Source organism: Castanea sativa, chromosome 8, assembly GCF_040712315.1.
Source record: "Castanea sativa cultivar Marrone di Chiusa Pesio chromosome 8, ASM4071231v1".
NCBI lineage: Eukaryota > Viridiplantae > Streptophyta > Magnoliopsida > Fagales > Fagaceae > Castanea > Castanea sativa.
Window position 1 is genome coordinate 32,650,577 of NC_134020.1, and position 24,388 is coordinate 32,674,964.

Below are 24,388 nucleotides of genomic sequence, written 5' to 3' on the forward strand. Positions count from 1 at the left end.
AAACATCAACACAAGAACTTAAGAAAACAATCCCAGAACCAAACACAAACTCAAATTTAAAAACACAAACAACACATCAACAAACATTAACTATTTACTCTCAAAACACTTACAAAGCCAACAACATAATTACTTTTTGACCCACAAGAGTTTGCTCTTGAACTTCCTTTCTTGCTTCCAATCCAAACTCTTCCTCAAAACACTCCTGCCTCTCTCTCCTCCACGAAGTCGTCTGGCAGGACCCACCACCTCCCGACCCCATCAACTCTTCTTCTTCTTCTTCAGATGGGCCTTGACGGTGGTCCTCGTCGAGAAATTGTGTCTTGCGACTTCTAGCGACTCTCTTCGCCGGACACCTCCAATTTGCTCAATAGCTCGTGGGTCATCGTCGCCAGTGACTCCCAAGCTCGATTCGTCGCTCTTGCTTTGCTTCAGTTGGTCTTGGGCCAAGACTCTGACCGCATCCCGTCTGTCACATTTGATTTGTTCAAACGCCACTCCGATTATCAAATCGTTCCTTTCTTGCTTTGGATCGGTGGGTTTGGAGGTTTCGAATCGGTGGTTTTGTGTTTGATGCTTTGGTGGTGTGGAGGTTTGATTTTTCGGATTTGTTCTTGTTTAATTTTGTGTTGATGTGGATCCAATGCTAATTTTTTGGGTTTTTTCTTCTTGTTCAAATGTTTGATGTGTTTATGTTTAATATGATGTGGATTTGATTTTTCTGTATTTGATTTCTGGGTTTGTATGATTTTTGTGGGTTTGTGCTCTTGTGCGTTCTTGATGGGTTTGTGTATGATTTTATGGATTTGACTTCTCTATTTTTTCACATTCTCAGTGTTTTGAGTTTGTGTTTGGTTCTGGGCCTGTGTTCTTACGTTCTTGTGTTGATGTTTAATGTGTTGTGTTCTTAAGTTCTTGTGTTGATGTTTAATGTGTTTTTGTTCATAATGAATTCTATCTAAATTGATAGATTTATTGTTTTTAATTCTGTTTTTTTTATTTAGTTAAAATTAATAAATTATTTAAAAAAGAAAATTAGATGTTGACGTGACATTTTATATTATTTTTTTATTCACTCCGTCAGTCACATCAGCCTTTTTCGCTAGTTAGCTGATAGAAAGGACTAAAATAAAATGCACTAATTAGTTTAAGGACTAAAAATAATAAAAATAAAAATAAAATGTAAGGACTAAAATAAAAAAAATTAAAAGATAAAAACTAAAATTCATTTGCGTCTAAAATAAACTGATATTAGTCGGATGGTCAGATCTGATGGTTGGGACGTGGGACACGGCATGGACTCTTCTTTTGTTGCTAGTGCTCTTCTTTTGCTCCTCACCCGACCTCTCACATGGGATGACTCTCTTTTTTTCTTTTGTTCTCTGCAAAGTCTTTTTTGGTTCCTATTTGTGAGGTGTGAAGTATAGAGAGTGAAGCAAAGTTAAAAGCGTCAGTGTCCTTTGAAGGGTCTTCAAGTGCATTTGGGCGAGTGAGTGAATCTTATAAAAGATAAGTGGTTGACGTGTGAATCTAAGCTACTGTAACTTGTGAAGTGTACTGTCAACTCAATATTTTGAAATCAAAGTGTGTTCACGTGTTGTCTTCTTTTGCTCAACTCTGAGCTGTTTGTTTTCCCATCTTCTTTACCACTTCTCGAGGAGGGAAAACAAAGTTCAGAGGGGACACGTGCAAGCTAAGGGCTTGACTAGCTCCTAGGCGCATGACACTGCAACTCCATAAAATGGCAAAAAATCCATTAAATACCCACTTTCCACGTACTCCCATTTTGACTACTTCTTTATCTTCTTGTTAATTTTGCCGGGATATGTTCTGGGTTGTTTCTTCCCTCCTCAACCTTCTCTCTCTACTAATAACTCTGTTAACTTTTAGTTTCCTCTCTCCTTTCAGCTTCTCTCTCAAAACTTTTGGATCTGCAACTGCTTCTTCTCATTTTTGTTGAAACCTCGCACTGCCGAATTCTTTACCCCTCTTTCTCTCTCTCTGCAAACACACTTGTCACTGTATCAGTGATACCACTGTCATTTTCTTTACACGCTGGGTTGAGAGTGGTTTTGATGGTTGCGCCACCGATTTCCGGTTTTTGATGCATATTTTTTAAATTTCCGATTTTCGAAGAGAACCGGGCAAGATTGAGATCCGGTTCCCGGTTTTTAAAACCATGGAACCATGGCTGCACGCTTTGCAGTGACTGCCTAATCCCTGGAGGGCTTGTCTGCGACTATGTCATGGAGGTATGGGACCCACCCGATAACATCAATCTCGGTATGATGTGTAGTGCGCGGGTAACCGGCCGGTGCACTGTACAGAGTTTACTTCTCTTGGGATGGAAGGATTTGGAAAGACTACAATTTCTGGTAAGAAATTCATACGCTCATACAAATTTTTAACTTCATACACAGATTTGCTAGATTAGTAACATGAGTCTTTTAGGTAAATATTACTAAAAGTGAAGTTTTTTGGGTTATTGTCACTGTTTTAAGTTATTTGAAAGAATGAGGGGAGACTGAGAGGGCGTTTGGATAGTCCGTACACGTCCAAGTTGTGCGTTTCAGCGTTTTTTTTTTTTTTTTTTTTTTTAAGCCGTAGTTGTTGACTAATTTCTCATGAACAGTGCATTTGTGTACGGTTTATGGACCCATAAATTTTATTTTTTAGCAACTTTTTCATTAAAAATGGGTCTCACGGTACTATTCACACATTTAAAAATTATTTTGATAGTGTTTTCAGTTTTTAGCAATAAGTTCTATCCAAACGGACCCCGAATTTCGACAATAGGGTTGCTGAAATTTCTTCTGTTCAGACCTGCCTGAATAAGTGAGTGCCCATGTGCGAGTGCCCAAAAGGGGACAAAATTTTTTTTTTTTGGCAACCTCATTACTGAAGATGGAGGGAAAAGGGAAAAAAAAAAATTTATGGCAATAGGATTGCCGAAACAGTGGAAAAGAAAAAAAAAAAAGTGGTGGTTATGTAGTGCCGAAATAGAGAAGGAAGAAAAAAAAAATTGTGATAATGGTATTGTCGAAATAGGGGGAAAGAGAAAAAAAAAGGAATTATAGCAATAGGATTGCCGAAATAGGGAGAAAGAAAAAAAAAAAAAAGAATTGTGACAATGGTATTGTCGTAATAGGATAAAAGAAAAAAATTGTGGCAATGGTATTGCCGAAATAAGGGGAAAAAAGAATTGTGGGAATTGTGGCAATGCTATTGTCGAAAATGTGAAAATTTTTTTTAAAAAAAGGAAAATCAATTGTGGCAATAACATTGCCGAAATAGAGGGATTTTTATCTGCCTAGATAAATTCAAGTAGTACATAGATTCTAACACGTGAAAGTTATAAAAAAAAAATATATTGATGTGACTCAAACGGTATTTGAATAAAACTTTGCTAAGATTTTTTGCTGAGATTCTTGGCTAAGAATCAAACTTTGCTAAGAATCAAACAAGACTTGAAGAAGAATCTCTGCAAAAAATATGATTGATGTCACAAAAAGACCGGGACTCAGTTAGCCTCCGTGACAAATGAATTTTTTTGTCTTTTTATTTCACATCTTTGTAATAAAAGGCAAGCCCTTCTTGAAGTTTTCTCACAAAACACTTCTATTTTTTATCTCTGCTTGAAGTTTTCTCACAAAACACTTCTATCCGGTTGTTCAGTTTTTCTTCTGCTTTAGCGTACACAATTGTAAGTTTTGGGTTAATGTAAGTCTTTTTACTTTTTGCTTCAGCGAGTATAATTATTGTTGTTGTTGTTTTTATTCAAATTTTAGATTAATACATTTTTTATGGTTAGAACTACAAACATTTTTAGTATTGTTGTTATTTTGTGTTTATTTATTATTATCTAATTGTGTTTTTTTTTTTTTTTCTTTTTTGCAAGTATCACTCTATAATTCTCACTCTTTTAGTTGGTATCACAATTATCGTAAGCATCTCAACTTTCTATCTAATTAAATTTACGTATATGTTTTCTTAATTTTGAAATTATTTAATATTATTTATTGTTATTATTATTAGTAGTATATGACCACAAAAATTGTAATAAATTGTATTATTGTGATTGTTTTATAATCAATTTTACTTTGTTATTATCAGTTATTACATCATTGCTTGAAAAAAAATATATTGCATAATATGTTTGTTGATTTATAATAAAAATATGTATGTGTATTTTTTTTTATTTAGTGTAATAAATCGTACATTTGTGTTTCGTTTTTTTTAAAGTTTAGTTGACATAAAAATTAATTATATGCTTTATGTATGGTTATATTAATGTTATTATATTTTATTGTTGTTCTTTTGTTCTTAGAAGATATTTATGATTATCTGATTATTTGATTATGTTTTTTTTTTTTTTCTTTCTTTTCTTGTAAGCATTATTCTATAATTCTTACATTCCTTCACTTCGTATCACAATTGTAGTAAGCTTCTCAGCCCCTAATTTAATTGGAAATTATTTGCTTAGTTTGTAATTTTTTATATAGATGATTTGTAAAAAATGTACTTTCAGATATTGTAATTTTTTAATCTCAGTATTTATATATTAAAGATACTGTGAAAACGCATTTTCAGATATGGTTTAACTCATTGTAGCATTTAATGTAGGATATATTTGAAATGGAGCCTGGGTCATTCGATCATTCTCTGCCAACCCAACAACAATATCACATCTCTAATGATGCAATGGAAGGCAATGTACGTTGCGAGATCCAAATTTATTAATATCCTAATAATACATACAATTATCAATTTACATGAAAATAATTTCAACATTACCAATATAACATTGTACATTTTAAAAAAAAATTCGGGTTTCCACGTTACGAGTGCGAGCCCAACGGTTTGCATCCCCTGCAGTTAGGCGAGCGTATCACCCTATATTTGCATCAATGTAGACTATACCGTGTTACCCGCCTACCACATATAGATATTGACTGGAGTTTTATCACTTCTTTGGTGGAGCGGTGGCAATCTGAAACCCATACATTTCACCTACCTAATTGTGAAATGTCGATCACTCTACAAGATATAGCAATCATTACAGGATTGCCTATTGATGGCAATGCAGTGTGCGGGCCCACTAATATGGAATGGGGACCAGTTTGTCAGAATTTACTTAGGGTGACACCACTTGAAATTGCATTGACATATGGTAGCCTTAAAATTACATGGGTTAGGAATACATTCTTAAACCTATCAGAGGGTGCCAATGCTGTAACAACCCAACAGTATGCTAGGGCATATATGTTCCAAGTCTTGACTTTACTATTTGGAAATAAGAGCTAAAATAAATTGCATTGCTGCTTTCTCAAGCTGTTAGCGGACTTTGATGTAGCTGGGTAATAGAGTTGGGATAGTGCCACACTTGCTTTCCTTTATAAAGAGTTGTGTACTGCTTCTATTAAAAAAACTACGGAGGTTGCGGGTCCTGTTTTCATATTACAATTATGGGCATGAGAGCATCTTCCATATCTGACCATAATTCCAATAATTTCAATAAATTTAAATGGTGACGACCCATACGGTTGCAGGTATAATATTTACTTTCTATTTATATACAATATTGTATACTGTAGCGTTTATTCTTGATACTTCCAAACCCTAAAATCAGTGGCAATCATTAATTGTGTATATGTGGGATACCAGGAGAACTTATACTCACACACTAATGCATGTTCTACCTGCGTACCGTTCTAATCACGACACACATAGTAAGGATCGGGAAATATATATTGTCACAATGCATCAATGGTTAATTTACTAGTTATATTATTGTCTTGATCGATTATAACATAGTTATTGTAATTGAAATCGCAGGTTATTTGGACACCATACGATAATTATTTGCATCCATGGTGTCTTGTAGGAAAACATATATGGCTTACAACAGCGCTATTGCTATGTTTCCAAATTGTTGAGTATTACCATCCAGAGAGAGTCATGCGACAATTTGGATTGTTGCAAAGATGTCCAAAGTGGCCTACTGACAATTTTGATAAATCTGTGCATTGTGTAAAGTTGACAGGAAAGGCTGGTGTTGATTGATGTAGGCATCATGCACATTACTACCAACTTTGGAACGAGCGAGCTCAAAATATAGTTGGGGATGAAAATTTTCATCTAGATGTGGACTACACAACATGGTACCACCAACATGGTCACTTATTTACGACACCAGAGGCGACTGCCCATATGTACCAGGTTATTATTTTAGCATTTTCAATACTACACTAATATTGATAACAAATTACTGTTTTAGCATTTTCAATAATACTGCACTAATAATTTTTTTTCTTTTTATGTGGCAGCAAACAGAAATTAATAATATGTTAACTTCGGCTGTTGCAAACCAAGGAAGGGCTGACCTGACTGTACAACAAGTCCTTCCGGCAATAGTAGAGGGTCTTACTCAAGTGAAGTTATCGATGGAAGCAGATATTTCCTCCGTCCCTACTGAAAGGGTGACATACTTTGGGCGACGGCAGAGGCCCCAAGGAAGATAGGGTAGACAACGTAGAAATGATGAAGCTGGACCATCCACCTTTACCCAAGCTGGGCCATCCACATCTGCCCATAATGAGCCTACCACCTTCAATGAGTATAATTCAATTAATGTCAACGAGTATTGTATTTCTTTATATCAACAGATTAGATTATCCACTTCCATAGGACAAGGATTAGAGGGCTTGTTTAGTTATGACTACTATCCCCAGCCTAGTTCAACACCTCCCTCTTATCATTCATCGCCACCTCCATACTATTCTGGGCAATACAATTATGGCCAAGATAGCCAGTTTAGCTATGAACCTTCCCAACCATTCCCTCATGTTGGTGATTTTTGCACACCACCAAATACATGGGCATGTGTTCCGAACTCTGAGGAAGAGGCCTCTGTAATAGACTCTGAGGAAGATGTTTCAAATGGGGATAGTGGGGAAGATGCAGAAGATATGGAGGTGTCATCAAATAATGAAAGTGATGAAGGTAGTAATTATCAAATAGATTTTGATATTAGAACACAGCCAAGGTGCATGGGGAATAGTCCTGTGCAAGCACGAAGGTACCCTCAACGAGTAAACAGGCATCCTCCACGTTGTGGAACACAACAAAAACTTCATGTACCCCATCGTGGAAATCACTAATCAATTATTAAAAATATATTAAAGTATTATCGTTGTTTATGCATCATTGTAGCAAAAAATATTATGCATAGATAGTATATATATCACGTTATACTACTAACTGTAAGACCTTTGCAAAAATAAGAAATGTGTACACATATTTGGTATTTGAAATTAGTGCCAAATTAATTTAATCATACATCTATTTAATATAATTTTTCAATCCACAACCTCTCTTCCAAACCCTTGTAAAAGTGTCAAAGAAAAATAAAACTTTCACCATCTAATTTTCGTTCAAATTTACAGTAGTAATTTGTGAGTTAATTTCGGCCTTCAAAAAATGTGAATTTCAAAAAACTCAAAACATAAAAGTTGTAGATATTTAAGTCACGGTTCCAGCCCATCTAATTTTAAGTCAATTAAATTTTTGAGGAGAGAGATACGTCTAAAATACTGATTAGTGCTCAAATATGATTTTTCTTCTTTAGATTGTGGCCCTTTGATTTATTTCCTTATTTGAAGCTTTTAGACATGGTAAAGGACCCAAGCACTCCATAAAAGTATATATTTGAAGGTGTTATCGAACCCCTAAACTATAATACGCAATATATATATACACACACACACATGCACAAAAAAAAAAAAAAAAACATACACCCCAATCAAACTTGCAGTGATAGAAAACATTGTAGCATATGAAATTAGTACCAACTTGTTCTATCAAATAATACAAACTAACAATATGGTCTAACTCCTAAAAAAAAAAAAACAGTCCAACCAATCCACTGAAGTAGATTGAATACTTATGTTGGGTCATTCAGTTTGGCCACTAGTGGAGCCAGCTACAGTTCGAGTGGGGCATGTTCTTCTGTTATGACCTTCTTGCCTACAGAGGTTGCACAATGGCCTTGGTTAATGCTCTGTCCCTAAATCCATTTCATTTAGAAGCCGAGTTAATCTTGGTCGACCTTTTGCACGGCGCAACTTCACATTAGGATACAAGACCGGGAAATCAGGCTCATTCCAATGTACACTGTCTGGAACCATGCGAAATCTAGGTGCATAACAAGCAACTTGTTCTTCCAAACAGTAGCAGCAGTCGATATATCGCATTGCAGAGATGCCTTGATATTTACATACGGCAATGACATGTGAGCACAGAATCTTATAAACCTGCCATTTTTGACAACTACAAGTGTTCTCCCTCAAATTTACCTTATGACGATGATTACCCCTATATGCAGAGTTAGGGTTTATTGGTGTTCTGACTTCAAATAGACCATCTTCATGACTAAACACAGTAACTGAATGCTTTGGTGCCTTTTTTTTCCATTTATTGAATTTATTCTTTGCATAGGCTGTAATGCGTTCACCGGCTGTAATCTCTGCGCGTGCCTTAGTATACCGATTGGCAAAGTAGGCTTCATAACGGTAGTATGTAAGCTCAACTAACGCAGTTATGGGCAGATTTCTAGCACTCTTTAGAACACCGTTGAAGCTTTCAGACAAATTTGTGGTCATTGCCCCATAACGATGTCCACCATCGTGTGCTAATGTCCACTTCTGCACTGGTAATTCCCTTAAATACTTATCACCATCTGCATTTAATTGAGTAATTCTATCCCTTATTATTTGATACTTTAGTAGCTGATTCTCCATGCCTGCCGACATTACCATAGCTTTCAAGTTTTTATTCCCAATTTTTTGATTGAAATTGCTAGCCACATGGCGAAGGCAAAAATGATGATGTCAACGTGTCGATTTACATATAACCCGTATCGCTGACATTATACCAGGGTGGCAATCAGATATGACACATAACTCATCTCGATTAGTGACATTATTTTGAATATAACGCAAAAACCAATACCAGCTATCATCAGATTCCTCCTCCACAATGGCAAAGGCAAGTGGAAAAAGTCTTGTCACCATCCCAAGTTGATGCAATCAATAACTTACCTTTGTACTTACTATATAGGAAAGTTCCATCTATACTAATCACTGGCCTACAATGTTGAAAACCTTCAATTGATGGACCAAAAGCCCAGAACACTCTCTCGAATATGGCACAGCCTGGCACAGTAGCAAGTATCGTTCTCCAAATAACCCTGTTGCCCAGGTTTGAATCAGTCAAAACTTTCAACCATGTTGGCAATAATGGGTAAGATTTGTCCCAATCACCAAATGCTCTACCAATTGCCCTACCAATTGCCTTCTGTTTTGCCTCCCACACCTTAAAATAAGAAGGCTGGTATTCGTACTTATTGTAAAGACTCTGTTGAAGCGAAGAAATCCTTATGTTTGGATCATCTTTGACAATATCCCTTAACTCTTTCTCAATAATATGAATGTCTAATTGCTCGTGATCTTGTGTAAGCATGGTCTCCGTACATGTGTGTGGACCATTGTATTTCCTAACCTCAAAGAACCCATGCGTAGCCCGGAAGCATGCTCGAAAATGCCAAGAACAATTTTTGCAACGTACAGACCAATATGTTGGATCTGACTCTTTTACACTAAATGTTTGGTTCCTCTTGATGTAATATTGTTTAACAGCAGCTTGTAGTTCATCCTTATCAGCAAAAAGCAATCCCACATAAAACTCTTAGGTAGGTCCCAAGTACTCTGAATGGGCTTTTCAAATGGTGGGGGTTGGATCAATCATATTATCCCACGTGTTCTGTGAAAAGCTCAGTGATGAAGGTTGATGGAACGCCATTGCTGGACTGCGTTTATGATTAGGTTCATTGGGAAGCTCCTGTTCATCTCCAATATCATCAAGGACCTCGTCGTTATCAAGTTGGTCATTACTATCCATGGCCCGCATCCTTTTTGATAATGTATGGATCGCATTTTCAGTAGTAGCAGCTATGCGGTGTGTATCATTGAGATCATTAGCAGCTCTTTGAGTGGCGGTTTGGTCATACTGAGCTTCAAACTCTGGTGCAACATGCTCAGTTAGGTTATCATAGTCAACATCATTGGTGTTCATTGGCCGATAAGGAGCATGTTGGTCCTTAGTTGCAACATGGGTATATGGAGCATGATAGTCAGCACCACCAATGTTGATTGGGGAACGAGCCACATCTTTAGAATAATGACCAGTATAAGTGGCATATGGATCATGAAAGTGCCCGCCATGTGAATAACTGAACGGTGCACTCGGTCCTTCGTTGCCATATCAAATGGGAAAAACATCTTGGTGGCTTCTTATGGGCTCCACACCCACGTACAACTCTGCACCTACAAACCCATATTGGCAGTCTACCATATCGAATATTGCATTGACACCATTATCATCTTCTACCAAAACTTGTTGGTAATTCACAGGATGTGGATGACATTGAAAATAAAATTTATATCAAATAGTAAGTTTTGAATCTTCTCTGTTTATATGAAGCGTGGATGCTACTCTATCACATAGATATTCAAATGTTACACCCCTGCTTAATGGAAGCATAGAAGGAGGTGGCCCTTGGTAATAAACTCCATTTTCGCCATGTTTAATTATTCCACCAGAATGGATGAGAAAAATGAACAACTTTTCTGCCATTCACACTAAAATATAAAAGTAGTATTAATATATTAACACTACACAACCATTAAAATGCAATACAAGAAGGTAATCTATTAAAAATATTCAATGTTTAAATAGCTAGAGTTAAGAGAATTCTATCAAAGAGGATTGGTTCACTGATAATTTATTATTGTCTATCATAGTAGTTAAAATTATTTGGAATGATCTGTTATGGTTACGTAAATTATTTTATGTTGCTTTTCATTTTGCTTCTTCTAAAATAAGACAGATTATATTTCTCATGCATCATTACGATAATAGATAAATATTTATAATATTGTATAATTTTTGTTATTATTATTATAACTAAAACTTAGATTTTTGATTTAGGGGCATATACTAACCTTTTTTTTTTTTTTTGGGTTTTCTTATAGCATACATGTATATTTTAGGCTAACAAAGTAAGAATTTTTTTTTTAAAAATTTATGTCAATTTTGAAATTTATTTTTGCTATATGAAATTTTAGGCAAGACCCATAATTTAAAACATATCATACAAATCAGTTTTTGTTACAAAACACATAATACAAAATCAAGATTTTCATGAATATATAATTTAACAAAAACAAAATTTTCATGCTTAGCTATGCCCCTAAAACATATCAACATGAATATTATAAAAAGAAAAGTAACTACTTAAAGAGATGTAACTCACCTTGTAAAATGATAACCACGGATAGGTATTTGCAAGTGTTGTTCCTTATAATTGTTTGTAGAATATATGGCACGCATGAATTGAAAATGGTTGATAGAATTATGAGGGGAATAAGAGTGAAGAAGAAGGCTGATATAATTTTTAGGGGGAAAAGAGTGGAAAATAAGAAACGTGAAAATTAAAGTAATATTGGTGCTGTTTAAATAAGATGCAAGTTTCATATAAGTTAAATTCTTAGATTTTAAACTGTACTAATAGAAATTGACCAAATACAACAAGGACCATCCATGCAAAAAATCTCAAAGTGTCTTTGTTTTTTTTGTTTACAGTGCACATTAATCATTTATAAATCTCTGCAAATCCTGCAAAGAATCTTTGCAAAATCCTCAGTTTTTTTGTTGTTGTTTACACCGTGCACATCAATCATTTTTTCTTTCTCCCATAAATTTCTCCCATGCATGGATAAGAATCTGAATAAGAATATCTATGTACTTTAAATTGTACTAATAAAAATTTACCAAATACAACACAGTTCATAAAAAAACAAAAAGCCAAAAAGATCAACTTTGTGAGGAGACTTGTCACAGGGAGGAGGGATAAAAAAAAAAAAAAGATTCTTTGAAACCAAATTTTAGGCGTGCTATGGTTTTATTGGGAAGGATGAATGGAATCATTTCAGGCATAAAATAAGAATGAGAGGAAGAGGTGAATATTTTCACAACAAATTATAAGTGTCAGGTTGTTACTAGTTGTTATTGTTAGGGCAAAAAAGTATCTTAACGTTAGGTTCAAATTTGAACCAACAACAACTAACTACCTATAATTTATTGTAAAAATATTGTAAAAATAAAAATGTTGTGTACATTTTTTTTCCTTTTATTTCGGCAATGCCACTGCAAAGAATCTTTGCAAAATCCTCAGTTTTTTGTTGTTTTCACCTTGCACATCAGTCATTTTTTCTTCTATAAATTTCTCCCATGCATGAATAAGAATCTGAATAAGAATATCGATGTACTTTAAATTGTACTAATAAAAATTTACCAAATATAACACAGTTCATAAAAAAACAAAAAGCCAAAAAGATCAACTTTGTGAAGAGACTTGTCACAGGGAGGAGAGATAAAAAGTAAAAAGAATCTCTAAAACCAAATTTTAGGCGTGATATGGTTTTATTGGGAATGATGAATAGAATCATTTCAGGCAGAAAATAAGAATGAGAGGAAGAGGTGAATATTTTCACAACAAATTATAAGTGTCAGGTTGTTACTAGTTGTTATTGTTAGGGCAAAAAAGTATCTTAGCGTTAGGTTCAAATTTGAACCAACAACAACTAACCACCTATAATTTATTGTAAAAATATTGTAAAAATAAAAATATTTTGTACGTTTTTTTTCCTTTTATTTCGACAATGCCACTGCAAAGAATCTCTACAAAAATCTCAGTTTATTTATTTATTTTTTATTTACGGTACACATCAATCATTTTTTTTCTTCTATAACTTTCTTTCATGTACGTTTTAGAATCTATGTACTTTGAATAAGAATCAAACGGTACTTGAATTTGTTTCAGACAGACGGACAAGAATCAAACACTCAGCGTACTTGAGTTTGTCATTTTTCCCCCGGCAATGCCATTGCCACAATTGATTTTTTTTTTAATAATTTTTTTCCCATTTTCGGCAATGACATTGCCACAATTTTTTTTTTCTTTCCCCTATTTCGGCAACACCATGGCCACAATTCCTTTTTTTTTTTTCTCTTTCTCTTTCCCCCCTATTTCGGCAATCACATTGCCATAATTCTTTTTTTTTTCTCTCTCTTTCCCCTATTTTGGCAATACTATTGCCACAATTCTTTTTTTTTTTTCCTTCCCTATTTCGGCACTACGTGGCTACCATTCTTTTTTTTTTTTTTTTTTTCTTTCCCCCTATTTCGGCAATCCCATTGCCATAATTTTTTTTTCTCTTTCCCCCTATTTCGGCAATACCATTGCCATAATTCTTTTTTTTTTTTCCTTCCCTATTTCGGCACTACATGGCCACCATTCTTTTTTTTTTCCCCTATTTCGGCAATACCATTGCCACAATTCTTTTTTTTTTTCCTTCCCTATTTCGGCATTACATGGCCACAATTTTTTTTTTCTTCTTCCCTATTTCGGCACTACATGGCCACCATTCTTTTTTTTTCTTTTTCTTTTTCCTTTTCCCCCTATGTCGGCAATCCCATTGCCATAATTATTATTTTTTTTTTCTTTTCCCTCCATTTTCGGCAATGGGATTGCCACAATCCTTTTTTTTTTTTTTTTTTTTTTTTTTTTTTTTTTTTTTTTTTTTCCTTTTGGGCACTTGCGCATGGGCACTCACTGATTTGAGCAAGGCTGGGCAGAAGGAATTTCGGCAACACTGTTGTTGAAATTCCAAAATTTCTCTCTCCTCATTTTCCATTTTCTCTCTCATACTTTTCTTAGAATTTCGGCAACATTGTTGCCGAAATTCACTCTCTCTCCTCATTTTTCCAAATAACTTGGAACAGTGACTATAACCCCAAAAAACTTCACTTTTAGCAATATTTACCCAAAAGACTCTTAGTAATATAGTAAATAATCTTTCTATTTTTAATTGATTTAATGTCTTATCGGTAGACCTATTTTTAGACTTGGGTCTATTTGGTGGGGTTGCACTATTCTTCATGAGGTTCAATTTGACATTGCTTCGAATTTTTTTTTTTTTATTTTAAATAGACATCACTTTGAACTTGATTGGCCTTGCGAGAGTAAGTAGAATTTGCTAAATTGGGATTTTCCTAAAGACGTAGTAGTTGACTCTTTTGGCTAAATATTATCAAAAAAGGAGTTTATTGGTGTTATAATTACTGTTTAAAGTTATTTGACAAAATAAGAAAAAAGACTGAATTTCGGCAACAGTGTTGTCGAAATTGCAAGAAAAAGTACGAGAGAGTGGAAAGATATGTGATGTGATTTGGGAGAGAGAAAAATTGAATTTCGACGACTTGGTTACCAAAAGTCTTGTCTTGCCCAAGCTCTGCCCATGCATCCTAGAGGGAGTGCCCAAATGGTTTACCAATTATGGGAATCAAGTTGCCGAAATTGTAGGGAATGGAGGAGAGAGAAAATATGAATTGTGGCAACCAAAATGGGAGGGAAAAAAATAATTGTAGCAATGACATTGTTGAAATGGAAGGGAAAAAAAATTTGTTGCAATTGATTTGCCACAAATTGGAGGAGAGAGAGTTGTATGAATAAAAAAATATAGTACACGTTCTTATTCTTCAATAGTTTTTTTTATTTATTACAAAAGCAGTTTGGTTTGTGTGTATGTCATGTTCTTTCATTTCGTATTGTAAAAGTACTCTATGAAACAAATAATGATAGATTCAAGTACATTGAGTACATTGATTCTTATTTTTTTTTAAAAGTACATAGATTGATTTATGGAATGACATTGCCGAAATAGAAGAAAAAAAAAGGTGACAATTGATTTGTGGCAATGGCATTGCCGAAATAGGAGGGAAAAAAAGTGACAAATTCATTTGTGGCAATAGTATTGCTGAAATAGAAGGAAAAAAAAAATTGTGGCAATTGATTTGTGGCAATAGTATCGCCGAAATAGAAGGAAAAAAAATTGTGGCAATGGATTTGTGGCAATGGAATTGCCGAAATAGAAGAGAAAATGTAGTTTTTTATATTTTATTTTATCTAGTTTGTGTATTTTCGTATTATAAAAGTACTCTATGAGGAGTCAATCAACCAATCACGTCACCTCTTCTTCTTATTTTTATTCTCTGCTTGGAATATATTCATTGATTTTTCCCAATAAAACCACCTATTGATATCACGCTTAAAATCTATCTCATAGATTCTTTTTTGTCTTTTTATTCCTCCCCTTCATAATAAAAAGCAAGGACCCTCGCTGAAGGATTGCATCTCCTCACAAAGTTACATCCTCCAATTCTACAGTTACTTTTCTACTTTGCTTTAGTGTGCACAACTAAGGATTGTAAGTTTTGGGTTAATGTAAATTTTTTTGCTTTACTTATTAACTTACAGCTCTAGAAATTAACAAATTTATTATTATTGTATAAATATATGCTTTGTAAATATTAGAGAGCAATACATTGTAAAATATTATGTATTGTTGTAGTTAATGTTGTTTGTATGCCTATGATTATGATTATGATTATTGTTGTTGTTGTTGTTATTATTCAAATTTTAGATTAATGAATTTTTTATAGTTAGGACTACAAGCATTTTTAGTATTGTTATTTTGTGTTTATTTATTATTATCTAATTGTGTGTGTGTGTGTGTGTGCGTGTTTTTTTTTTTAAGTATCACTCTATAATTCTCACTCTTTATCACTGTTGTGGTAAGCATCTCAATTTTCTAATTAAATTTATGTATGTGTTTTGTTAATTTTGAAATTATTTAATATCATTTATTGTTATTATTAGTATATGACCACAAAAATTGTAATAAATTGCATTATTGTGATATTTTTATAATCAATTTTACTTTGTTATTATCAATTATTACATCTATTACTTAAAAAAATATATTGCATAATATGTTTATTGGTTTATAATAAAGATATGTATGTATATTATTATTATTATTATTATTATTATTATTATTATTACTATTATTATTATTTAGCACAATAAATCGTACATTTGTGTTTCTTTTTCTTTAAAGTTTAGTTGGTATAGAAATTAATTATATGCTTTATAAATATTATACGCTAATATATTGTAAATATTATATATGGTTATATTATAGTTAATACTAATTATTGTGTGTATGATTATTTTTGCTAAAACTATTATTATTATTATTAAAAATGTTGCTTCATAAATCCTTTATTTGAGTTTTTTTCAATTTTATTACGAACTACAAACATTGTAAGTTATATTTAATATTTATTAGCATAAAAAACTGTAGTAGTCACTATATGTTAATTTTATTATTTTGTATTATTGTTTTTTTGTTTTTATTTAGGATTATATTTTTTTAGAAGATATTTATGATTATTTGATTATATTATTTTTTCTTTCTTTATTTTCTTGCAAGTATCACCCTATAATTCCTACATTCCTTTACTTCGTATTGCAATTGTAGTAAGCTTCACGGCCTCCTAATTTAATTGGAAATCATTTTCTTAGTTTGTAATTTTTTTGATAGATGGTTTGTAAAAAATTTACCTCCAGATATTGTAATTTTTTAATCTTAGTGCTTATATATTAAAGATACAGTGAAAACGCATCTTCACTTACACTATACTTTATATTATGTCTGTATGAATTTAAAAATACGATAATTAGGTTGATTCCATTCCAATTATGAGTATGAGTATGATTAATTTCTTATATTCTATTTAATTTAGGGTTGACCAAGATCTTAATAGTACTTTATTGTCAATTAATTAATGTCATAGAGGTTATCTCAGTCTTAAAAAAAAATGGTTAATTTAGTTTGATTTATAGACAATTTCCTACTGATATAGAGGTAATGAATGTTGCATGGTTTAACTCATTGTAGCATTTAATGTAGGATATATTTGAAATGGAGCTTGAGTCATTCGATCATTCTCTGCTAATCCAACAACAATATCACATCCCTAATGATGCAATGGAAGGAAGTGTACGTTGCGAAATCAAAATTTATTAATGTCCTAATAATATCTACAATTATTCAATTTACATGAAAATAATTTCAACATTAGCAATATAATATTGTATATTTTTAAAAAAATTTCAGGTTTCCACCTTACGAGTGTGACCTCAACCATTTGCACCCCCCGACAGTTAGGCGAGTATATCACCCCATATTTGCATCAAAGTAGACTATATTGTGTTACCCGCCTACCAAGTATAGATATTGACTGGGGTCTTATCACTTCTTTGGTGGAGCGGTGGCGATTTGAAACCCATACATTTCACCTACCTACTTGTAAAATATTGATCACTCTATGGGATATAACAATCATTACAGGATTGTCTATTGATGGCAATGCAGTGTGCGGGCCCACTAATTTGGAATGGGGAATAGCTTGTCAGAATTTACTTGGAGCGACACTACCTGCAAATGCATTGGAATATGGTGGTCTTAAAATAACATGGGTAAGGAATACATTCTCAAACCTACCAGAGGGTGCCAATGTTGTAACAAACCAACAGTATGCTAGGGCATACATGTTCTAAGTTTTGGCTTTACTATTTGGAAATAAGAGCCAAAGTAGATTGCATTGCTATTTTTTTCAGCTGTTATAGGACTTTGGTGTAGCTGGGGAATATAGCTGGGGTAGTGCTACACTTGCTTTCTTTTATAAAGAGCTGTGTACTACTGCTATTGAAAAAAGCACAGAGGTTGCATGTCCTATTTTCATATTACAATTATGGGCTTGAAAGCATCTTTCATATCTGACCCCAATTCCAATAAATCCAACAAATTTAAATGGTGATGACCCATACGGTTGCAAGTATAATATTTATATAGTATTGTATACTATAGCGTTATTTCTTGATACTTCCAAACCCTAAAATCAGTGGCAATCATTGATTGTTTATAGGTGGGATACCATAATAATGAACAAGTAATATATGTTGTCACAATGCATCAATGGTTTATTTACTAGTTATATTATTGTCTTGATCTATTATAACATAGTTATTGCAATTAGAATTGTAGGTTGTTTGGATATCGTGCGATGATTATTTGCATCCATGATGTCTTGTAGAAAAACATATATGGATTACAACAGCGCAATTGCTATGCTTTCAAATTGTAGAGTATTATCATCCAGAAAAAGTCATGTGACAGTTAGGGTTGTTGCAAAGATGTCCAAAGTGGCCTACTGACAATTTTGATAAATCTGTACATTGTGTAAAGTTGACAGAAAAGTCTGGTGTTAATTGGTGTAAGCAGCATGCATAATACTACCGAATTTGGAACAAGCGAGCTTAAAATGTAGTTGGGGATGACAATTTTTATGAAGGTGTGGACTACACAACATGGTACCATCAACATGGTCACTTATTCATGACACCAGAGGCAGCTGCCTATATGTACCAGGTTATTATTTTAGTTTTTTCAATACTGCACTAATATTGATAACAAATTATCTACGCAAGCAAAATACTGCACTAATATTGATGAAAAATTATTATTTTAGTTTTTTCAATAATACTGCACTAATATTTTTTTTTTTATGTGGTAGTAAATTGAGATTAGCATCACTGGTGTTCATTGGCTGATAAGGAACATGTTGGTCATCAGTTGCAAAATAAGTAATTGGAGTATGATACTTAACACCACCAATGTTGATTTGGGAATGAGCCGCATTTTCAGAATAATAACCAATATGAGCGGTATATGGATCATGAAAATGCCCGCCATGTGAATAACTAAATGATGCACTCAGTTCTTCGTTGGCATATCGAATGGGAAAAACATCTTGGTGGTTTTTTATGGGCTCTACACCCACATACAACTCTGCACCTACAAATCCATATTGGTAGTTTAATATATCGAATATTGCATTGACACCATTATTATCTTTTACCAAAACTTGTTGGTAAATTATAGGATGTAGATGACATTGAAAAAGAAATCTATACCAAATAGTAAGTTGTGAATCTTTTCTGTTTATATGAAGTGTGGATGCTACTCCATCATATAAATTTTCAAATGTAACACTTTGGCTTAATTGGAAGCATAGAAGGAGGTGGCCAATCGTAATAAACCATTTTTTCGCCATGTTTAATTATTCCACCAGAATGGATGAGAAAAATGAACTTTTTTGCTGTCTACACTAAAACATAACAATGATATTAATATATTAATACTACACAACCATTAAAATGTAATATAAGAAGGTAATCCATTAAAAATATTCAAAGTATAATAAGTTAGAGCTGAGAGAATTCTATTAAAGAGGATTGGTTCAATGATAATTTATTACTGTCCATCTTAGTATTTAAAATTATTTTTTGTTTCCCTTTTTTTAAGTAACTTAGCATAACATTGACATTTAGAAGGATCTGTTATGGTTACGTTAATTATTTTATGTAACTCTTCATTTTGTTTCTTTTAGAATAAGACAGATTATATAATGTTCTCATGCATCCATACGATAATAGATAAATATTTCTAATATCGTACAATTTTCTTTATTATTATTATTATACCTAAAACTTATATATTAAGGTTTATGAGCATATATATACTAACTTTTTTTTTTTGGTTTTCTTATAGCATACGTGTATATTATAGACTAACAAACTAAGTATTTCTTTAAGGAAATATATGTTAATTTTGAAATATATTTTTGCTAAATGAAATTTTAGGCAAGAATTCATAGACAAATAATTTAAAACATATCATACAAATCAGTTCATGTTGCAAAACGCATAATACAAAAACAAGATTTGCATGAATAAATAATTTAACAAAAACAAGATTTTCATGCGTAGCTTTGTTCTTAAAACATATCAACATAAATATTATAAAAAGAAAAGTAACTACTTAAGAGATGTAACTCACCTTGTAAGAGATAAAGAACGAATAGATATTTGCAAGTGTTGTTCCTTATAGTTGTTTGTAGAATGTATGACACGCATGAATTGCAAATGGTTGGTAGAATTCTGAGGGAAATAAGAGGAGAAGAAGGTTAATGAAATTTTTAGTGTAAAAAAAGTAAAAAATAAGAACCGTAGAAAGTTCAGTAACATTAGTACTGTTTGAATAGAATGTAAGTTTCATATAAGTTAAATTCTTAGATTTTAAACTGTATAACTAAATACGCCAATTGACCAAATACAACACAACACAGACCAAGATGGGACACTTTGATATAAACAAATTACTTAACTATAAACATATATTCACTGCAAAGAATCTCTGCAAAAATTTCAGTTTCTTTGTTTTCTTTTTTGTTTATAGTGTGTACATCAATCATTTTTTTCTTCCATAACTTTCTTTCCTGTGTGGACATGAATCTGAATAAGAATCTATGTACCTTTTTTTTGTAGAATAAGAATCAATGTACTTGAATCTATCATTATTTGTTTCGGTACTTTTACAATACGAAATGAAAGAACATGACATACACACAAACCAAACTACTTTGGTAAAAAAAAAAAAAAACTGAAGAATAAGAATATATTCTCTGCAACTCTCTCCTCCCATTTTTGGCAAATCAATTGCCACAATTTTTTCCCCTTCTATTTTGACAATGTCATTGCCACAAATCAATTGCCACACAACAAAATGGGAGACTCTGAAACAAACAAATTACTTAACTATAAATATATATTCACTGCAAAGAATCTCTGCAAAAATCTCAGTTTTTTTTTTTGTTTACTGTGTGCATATCAATCATTTTTTTCTTCCATAACTTTCTTTCATACATGGATAGGAATCTGAGTAAGAATCTATGTACTTTTTTTTTAGAATAAAAATCAATGTACTCAGTGTACTTGAATCTATCATAATTTGTTTCATAGGGTACTTTTACAATACGAAATTAAAGAACATGACATACACACAAGCCAAACTGCTTTGGTAAAAAAAAAATATTGAAGAATAAGAATATGTGTACTATATATTTTTTTGATTTAGACAACTCTCTCTCTCCTCCAATTTTCAGCAAATCAATTTGCCACTTTTTTCCCCCTTATATTTCAGTAATACCATTGCCACAATATTTTTTCCTTCTATTTTGGCAATGCTATTGCTTCAAATCAATTTACCACTTTTTTTCCTTCTATTTCGGCAATGCCATTGCCACAAATCAATTTGCCACTTTTTTTTCGTTCTATTTCGGCAATGCCATTGCCACAATTATTTTTTTATATTTTTTTCCTCCCACTTTGGTTGCTACAATTCATATTTTCTCTCTCCTCCATTCCCTACAATTTCGGTAACTTGGTTGCCACAATTGGTAAACCATGCGGGCACTCCCTTTAGCATGCATGAGGCACTTCATGAGCAGAGCTTGGGCAGGACAAGAATTTCGGTAACCAAGTTGCCGAAATTCAATTTTTCTCTCTCTCCCAAGTCACATCACTTATCTTTCCACTCTCTCGTACTTTTTATTGCAATTTTGGCAACGTTGTTGCCAAAATTCTGTCTCTTTTCTCATTTTGCCAAATAACTTTGAACAGTACCTATAACATTAATAAACTTCATTTTTTGCAATATTTAGCCAAAAGACTCCGTAGTAGTTTTTGTTTTTCAAACTTATTGTTTTCTAAGGAAACAAGAGAGCTACTTGTATTATAAATTTTTTTTAATTATCTTGTTATGATGTTGTGGAAGATTTTAATAGAGATTTTACCAAGAATGCTTGTGGGACGAGCTATATTTTAACATGTATGTGATGTCTTCTTTGATAAGGCATTTCTAGTGTGTACATGTTGGTAGAATTTAAGGCTACGTTTATTTCAGTGGTAAACTGAAATCCAAAAACAATTTACATCTGGGTCTGTGTTTGGCACCACTTGAAAATAAACTCAAACTAAAAATAGAACTTAGTTTGACTGTAAAATTGTCTACACAACCCGTAAAATCATTTCAACCCTCATTTTACCTTCAATTGATTTCCATATTTCCTCACTCCTCACACTCTCCTCTCACACGGTCCGAATACTCCACTCTTTCTATCCACCCAAACCTCATCTCAACTCCACCCCGCGCACCAATGAGAGAGAGAGAGAGAGAAAGAGCTTCAACTGTTCGCCGACACCAGTTCGAGCTCTACAACACACTTCGATGAGTAGCGCCACTGTTTTCCCCTCTGTGCCAGTGAGTTTTCTACCTTTTCCTCTCCGTCTCACTCAACCTCACCTCTGACCACTCCAATCCCACCTCGAGCTCTGCATGTACCTAATCCATAGAGCCATAGCTCTCCCTCACGCCGGTGAAGCCCTACCTTGCTCCAACATCTCCAATCCATGGCTCTAACATTGCCTGCAAAGCTCTACTCTCAAACCCACTATTGACAATACCTAATCCACATCCCTTCAAACCCATCTAGCCAAATCCACCCTCAAACCCACATTTTCCACACCTCTTCTTCTCTTGTCTTCTCGGCTCCGATATATATATTGTTAGGCCAAGAATGTATTGACCATTTGGGTAAATTAACTAATTAATTAGTCAAGTAAATTAATTAAGTCAATTTTACATGCAATACGTGTGGTAGTACAAACAAATCATCAAATAACTAAATGTAGCAGAAATTAAAATTGACACGAGTGACTTGTTTACGAATGGAGAAAACTATCAAGGCAAAATTTCACCGGGTGAATTTAAGGTCACCACTCCCAAAAATCCACTATTATCAAAATAAGCGGTTATAAGTAAAGGAATCCTAGTACCTTATATCAACCTATAGTTGAACCCTTACCCCAATACCCACTTGCACTTGTAATGTAGTGACAATCTCTCATTTCAATGCACGGCTCCCAGTATGTGACTAACCAATTGATGCGCGGATCTCAGTACGCGGCTTACACACCAACTTGAGAAAGATGTTGGTTGCAAAGTTCTTTAGTTCATCCACACGATGAAGATCGAGAAGCTCTTTGGTTACAAAACTCTACGGCGTATAAACGCATCAGCTTCTTCAAGAGAAAGATGAACTAGGGCAAATTGTCTCCGGTTACAATATGCATGTAACAACAATAGTAACAGCCCCAAGACGGCCCTTAAAATAATCCTTATATATGTCTAGAGTTGTGAGAAAAGAAACCCTACACAAATAGCTTGGATATATGTGAAAAACAGATCTGGAAATTTGATTTTCGTAAACCTCGATAGATAGGCTATCTATTGAGCTGCTATTGAGCTTCGAGCTAAAAACTCCTTTTAAACCTCGATAGATAGAATCTGTTGAGCTATCTGTCGAGCTTTAAAATATAGCAATTTTTCACTTGTTTCTTGAACAGATTTGCATAGCTTTAACTCTTGACTTGAACACAAAGTTGCTTGAAGACTTAAATAATCTTAGATCTACCCAATTACAAGTAAAGTGCATTTTGTCAAAGGATTAGCCAATTATAAATGACATATGTTCATAACAAGTTCCACATATGTCCTAAAACATGTATATATATTTATATATTTATTAATTATCCATTTTATTTATTTAATTATTGATTTATTCAGATGTTGATAATTGTAGGTTGGTGTTAAATTTATATGTAGAGAAATATATGTGCATAAATGATGGTTGCTTGTTTATGCACCTCTTAGTCCATAGTGTTTGTTATTTTTAGATGAAGAGAAAAACCAAAACAGCAATTCTTGCCTCAATTGCATCTGTCCTTCTTGTGGGGGTTGCATTGTTAAGGAAATTGTAGCTTAGCCAACTGCGTAGGGCACCTTATGTTAATCATGCAACTGAAAGAGAGCATTACATAAATAGTACTGTGCATTGAAGTGAGAGACATTGTGTAAGTTAAATTAGGATGAAGCCTATAGCTTTTCACCAGTTATGTGACATCCTCATTAAATGGGAGCACATAGGGCCGACTGTTCACATGTCTGTTAGGGAGCAAGTGGTAATTTTCTTACACATAATTTTTCATAATGTGAGGTTCCGTGTAATTGGTAGTCGGTTTCATAGATCGACTGAGACTGTTCATAGATATTTCTGGGTCGTCCTTAGGGGGATTCTAAAATTATATAGAGCTTTAATAAGACTGCCTAGCAAAGATACACCCCTAGAGATAAAGGGATAGCAGAAGGTTATACCCATATTTTAAGATAAATATTGTGACTTTGTGTATTTTTGTAAATTGTGAAGATTTTGTGTATTTTTTAAACCATTATATTTGTCAAATATTAGAAATGTGTTGGAGCAGTAGATGGTACACATGTTTGTGCATCTGTGCAACTTGAAATATAGGGAAGATTTCGTGGTTGTAAAGAAGGAACCACTCAAAATGTGTTAGTTGCCATTAGTTTTGACTTGAAATTCACTTATATATTGGCTGGATGGG

The 24,388-nt window shown here is 33.4% G+C and overlaps 2 protein-coding genes across 4 annotated transcripts; one reads left to right on the forward strand and one right to left on the reverse strand.

The window, feature by feature from the left end:
• Positions 1–1,571: 1,571 nt before the first annotated feature.
• LOC142607177 (uncharacterized) lies at positions 1,572–7,204 on the forward strand. 3 transcript variants are annotated; one of them, XM_075778602.1, is made up of 5 exons: positions 1,572–2,375; positions 3,899–3,943; positions 4,624–4,713; positions 5,836–6,219; positions 6,327–7,204. In XM_075778602.1, the coding sequence occupies exons 1-4, from the start codon at positions 2,247–2,249 to the stop codon at positions 6,061–6,063; spliced, it is 492 nt and encodes a 163-aa protein (XP_075634717.1). In that variant the 5' UTR covers positions 1,572–2,246; the 3' UTR covers positions 6,064–6,219; positions 6,327–7,204. The 3 variants fall into 3 exon arrangements, 2 of the variants coding, with proteins under 2 accessions (XP_075634717.1, XP_075634718.1); XM_075778603.1 differs by lacking the exon at positions 3,899–3,943; XR_012839254.1 differs by lacking the exon at positions 4,624–4,713 and having other exon boundaries at positions 1,574–2,375.
• An 847-nt stretch (positions 7,205–8,051) lies between these two features.
• LOC142606216 (uncharacterized) lies at positions 8,052–9,519 on the reverse strand. The gene is made up of 2 exons (XM_075777600.1): positions 9,099–9,519; positions 8,052–8,800 (listed from the first exon to the last, which is right to left on the reverse strand). The coding sequence occupies exons 1-2, from the start codon at positions 9,517–9,519 to the stop codon at positions 8,052–8,054; spliced, it is 1,170 nt and encodes a 389-aa protein (XP_075633715.1).
• Positions 9,520–24,388: the final 14,869 nt, after the last annotated feature.